Source organism: Lygodium microphyllum, chromosome 28 (genome assembly GCF_053477565.2).
Source record: "Lygodium microphyllum isolate KBCC chromosome 28, Lygodium_microphyllum_v1.1.10, whole genome shotgun sequence".
Classification (NCBI taxonomy): Eukaryota; Viridiplantae; Streptophyta; class Polypodiopsida; order Schizaeales; family Lygodiaceae; genus Lygodium; species Lygodium microphyllum.
Window position 1 is genome coordinate 26,782,355 of NC_141162.1, and position 3,950 is coordinate 26,786,304.

The 3,950-nt window shown below is 43.3% G+C and overlaps 1 protein-coding gene across 4 annotated transcripts; it reads left to right on the top strand.

The window, feature by feature from the left end:
- The first annotated feature begins 311 nt into the window (after nucleotides 1-311).
- LOC148011269 (senescence associated gene 20-like) lies at nucleotides 312-2,519 on the top strand. Of its 4 annotated transcripts, none has more exons than XM_087670452.1 (2): nucleotides 312-416; nucleotides 1,702-2,519. In XM_087670452.1, the coding sequence occupies exon 2, from the start codon at nucleotides 1,898-1,900 to the stop codon at nucleotides 2,189-2,191; it is 294 nt and encodes a 97-aa protein (XP_087526578.1). In that variant the 5' UTR covers nucleotides 312-416; nucleotides 1,702-1,897; the 3' UTR covers nucleotides 2,192-2,519. The 4 variants fall into 4 exon arrangements, with proteins under 4 accessions (XP_087526578.1, XP_087526579.1, XP_087526581.1 ...); XM_087670453.1 differs by having other exon boundaries at nucleotides 313-1,529; XM_087670455.1 differs by having other exon boundaries at nucleotides 313-1,529; nucleotides 1,755-2,519.
- Nucleotides 2,520-3,950: the final 1,431 nt, after the last annotated feature.

A 3,950-nucleotide genomic window follows, 5' to 3' on the forward strand; every position in this document is an offset into this window, starting at 1 on the left:
TGAACTTTGGGATGCAAGGTCAATAGATTTGTAGTAGTGGCCAATTGGATGCGAGAAATCGACCATCATGTGAAGGTGCTCTTATGTCTTTTCTTATTATGTACTTTTTCTATTGTCTAATTTTTTGAGCCGCATTGAGAGGATCATGCAAACGGTCGCTTGTTTAAGTCGCGACGGGAAGGCGAAAAACGAGGGTTTTTGGGCGATGGGACCCAGTCTTTTGGTTGGGATTAGGTGGCGACCGACAGCTGTCGGGTGGTCACCGGTTGGGAGGCCTATAAAATCCACCGTTGGCGCAGTCTTCTGAACCTGTTCGTTTCTTGCGAAAGAAGAAGAGGAAGAACCGAGAGAGACAGAGAGAGAGAGAGAAAGAGAGAAGAAAAGGATCGCCATCGCTTTTCCGATTCCCTCCGCAGGTTTGGCATTGTTATCCCCTCCCCTCCTCCATTTTTTTCTATGCGTGCGACCAGTTTCTGTTTCTTGTCTTCTCCAGCTATTGTGTTTCTTTCCCCGTTCCTGCGTTTCTTCCTCTCAGTTTTCATCCCTTCTTTATTCATTGTCGTTTCTCTCTTCTGTGCTTCCCTTCTCCTGTGTGATTGATCCATACGCCTTTCGTCGTCTCTTGATCGCCTTGTGTGCCTTTTCATGATCTCTGCTCCAATCTTGCCTTGTTCAGAAAACTTTTAAGATTCTCCATTGTTTAAACCTTGCTTTCATCAGAAAGCTCTCAATGCTTTCCATTGTTACATCCTTTTCAACAACATGCGAGCTCCGGCTTTTGGCAACCGGGTTTTAAGTCCCGCATCTATGCTTCCTTGGTCTGGAAACCAAGCATCTATGCTTGTGCTGCCTTCAAGAACGTTTATTTTCTCATTTACTGCGCCTGGGGATAGCACATACAGGGTCATTGATCCCAAGCACATTACAGGGCAATACATCTTTTGCCGCATTTGGCAGGGCTGATATTTGACAGGATATAGAGCCTGTTATACGAGTCATTGATTTATTTAGGTGGCCCTGATATATGTAGCGACAAATAAATGTCTTGTTGCAAGTTGACACTGCATATCAAGCATTGTGATGGATAATTGCAATTAGTGCTATGCAGCAAAATTTGGCTCATTATATGCACTTCTGGTGCATGGTCTTCTTCGCACCTTCGTCTGTAGAGGAAGCTTCACTTGCATGCAGTTCTGTACCACCTGATCTGCATGCCATTGAGTATGCACCTGGTCATATGTTTGTGTCGTTACAGCTTTTTTGTGTGCTCTTCTGTGTTCTTAATGTAAGTTCGAAGTTGTTAGGTTAGGTTGCTTGTATGCACATCCACCATTCGTTTTTTTGATGTGGTGCTATATCATGTGATGCCTATTTCATGCTTTGGAAGAATATCCAGAGGCATGGCGGTGATGTGGTCCCTTCACAGGCACTGGCCAGTTAATTATTACACATTATGTTAAGTTCTGATTCAATTGTGTGTTTGATGTTCCTCGGAGAGAGTTGCGATCTCTAGTCCCAACATCGCACAGGCAAGTGCAACATCTACCTACTTTTTATTGCATTTCATTATGTATGATGCCTAATCTATTCTAGACTTCCTTTACTTCAATGTTGAAAGGAATAGGCTCGCTTGATTTTCTTTACTTGTTTCAAGAAGACTCTTATGAATCTGTATTTTGATATTGTAATCTGGATGTGCAGATCTTATTGTAAGCTTTTGTTTTTCGAACTGGCTAACACAAACCCCCTCTCAGAAGCGCTGGAGCAAGAGAACAGGCAAGTGGTACTTGCCTTCTACAAGGCGCTTGCTGCAGGTGATGTGGAGACTGTACAGGGGCTACTGGCCTCTGATGACCTAGAGTGGCGGTTTCACGGTCCTCCCTCAGATCAGTACTTGATGCAGTTACTGACAGGAGCTACAGGACACAACACCTTCCTTTTCAAGCCGTTCTCAGTGCGTGCCTTTGGAGATACAGTTTTTGCCGAGGGGCAGAGTGATTCTGGCAACAAGTTGTGGGTGCATGTTTGGACTGTTAAAGGTGGCAAGATCACACAGTTGAGAGAGTATTTCAACACTGGGCTTACTGTGCTAAAGCCCTCTGCCCAGGCCGCCACACAGGATTTTGTGTGGCAGAGTCAGCTGGGGAAGGTCAACGGAAAGTCAATTCCCTCCCTGATCTTGGCAATCTGATCTGATTTTGCTTGGTGGAAATAAAGAGCAAAGATGTAGACCCCTAATGGATGCTGTCACAGGGCAGAAGTGGCAGTGCTTAAATTATTATGTAGCAGGCTTGGCTTCTTGGTTTGTTTGGTTTTACTGCAATTATAACCTGTAGACGTGACAGTTTGGGTCCATTTATATCTCCAACAGTGCCTCCTCAAGCTTTTGGTGAAAGCTTATGGTCTGCTCTTGTGGGAATGATGGGCTCAACTAAGCATGAACCTTACTATTATTGTTATATTATTACAATAATAAACTGCTTGTCAGTCAGTAAAATGGCCAGTTGTGTTTGTGCAAATCTTCATGTTATTTGCTTTTTAATGTTGTCTCTTGTGAATGAGCACGCCATTATGTTAAACAAGCAGTTGCAAATTGTCTTCTGTTAAAGATACTTTCCAGACACTATTCTTATTACAACGATGAACTGCTTATGTTAATCAGTGATATGGCGAGTTGTTTCTTGTGAATGAGTGGACCAGTCACCATTCCTAGAAGCTAGTAGCTGCAACTTGTCTTCTGTTAAAGAAACTTGTCAAACACGTACTTTGACATTCCCACGCCATCCTTGGACTTTTTGACAATGGCTCCTCCTGAATTTTCTCATTCTTTGACAATTGCTGCACATACTTGCTCAGACTTGCATACTCCCCCATAGTTTCAAACATCTTATGTGGCGAGTGATCGGGCTTTGCTTTTTGCAAAACTCATCCCCTACAAGAGTTAGACTTGGCAAGGCCAGGAAGAGGAAGAGCTTCCACAAATCATCTCAGGTATTCCTACAAAAGCAAAAAACCAAACGGTCTTATAAGGGTCTCCTTCGACTCTCTAGAAGTCTGGGAAAGAAGGTGCAAGAGGGTGTGGAGGGCCATCTCAGCCTTCAGTATCTTGTGGGAATTCTGTAACAAGCAAGAAGACATCCCCCCCCACACATGTTCTGGGAGTGTTGCAGCGATTTGAAGATGTAACAAGCAAGAAGACATCCCCACACATGTACTGGGAGTGTTGCAGTGATTTGAAGAAGTATGAAAAAATCTCAGCCTTCAGTATCTTGTGGGAATTCTGTAACAAGCAAGAAGACATCCCCACACATGTTCTGGGAGTGTTGCAGCGATTTGAAGATGTAACAAGCAAGAAGACATCCCCACACATGTACTGGGAGTGTTGCAGTGATTTGAAGAAGTATGAAAAAAATGGGCAGTAATCAGGGAGGTGGTCTGCTGGAACATCTGGAGATGCAGGGACAAAGCGGCCCCTGGAGGCAGAAAATTTAGTAAAGATGACATTAGATCATTTGTTCGAAAAAGTTAAGAGAGGTCAAATCCCTCTTCTGGTTGACGCGTGAGAACAAACGAAGTCTACAAAATATCTGCGAAGACCTTCTCCAGGTTTTGTTAGTAAACATGATGTAATGCAGCTCTCATAAGGCAGTTATCTCTACTTGAGGGGGTTTTCTCTCACCAAGAATTGTTGCCAAGTCTTCAACAAAAAGCCTTGGCAACAATTTGGAATTTTTTTTGGTTGGACATCGTTGCCCATTCCAAGATAGCCCTTGGTGAATCCATATTGATGAGGATGAATAGTTTTTTAATTATTGGAACGAGTCTCCTTGCTAACACTTTTGCAAAACACCTTGTATGTTGTACCCACGAGGGCTATGTGTCCGGGGTCTACACCTTTGTGAACTATTGTTGTTTGAAAATAAGAGTCTACACTTTTGGTAAATGAATTT

Excerpts from the sequence above, each read along its gene's own strand:
- LOC148011269 (XM_087670452.1), top strand. The coding sequence starts at position 1,898 with ATGCAGTTACTGACAGGAGCTACAGGACACAACACCTTCCTTTTCAAG.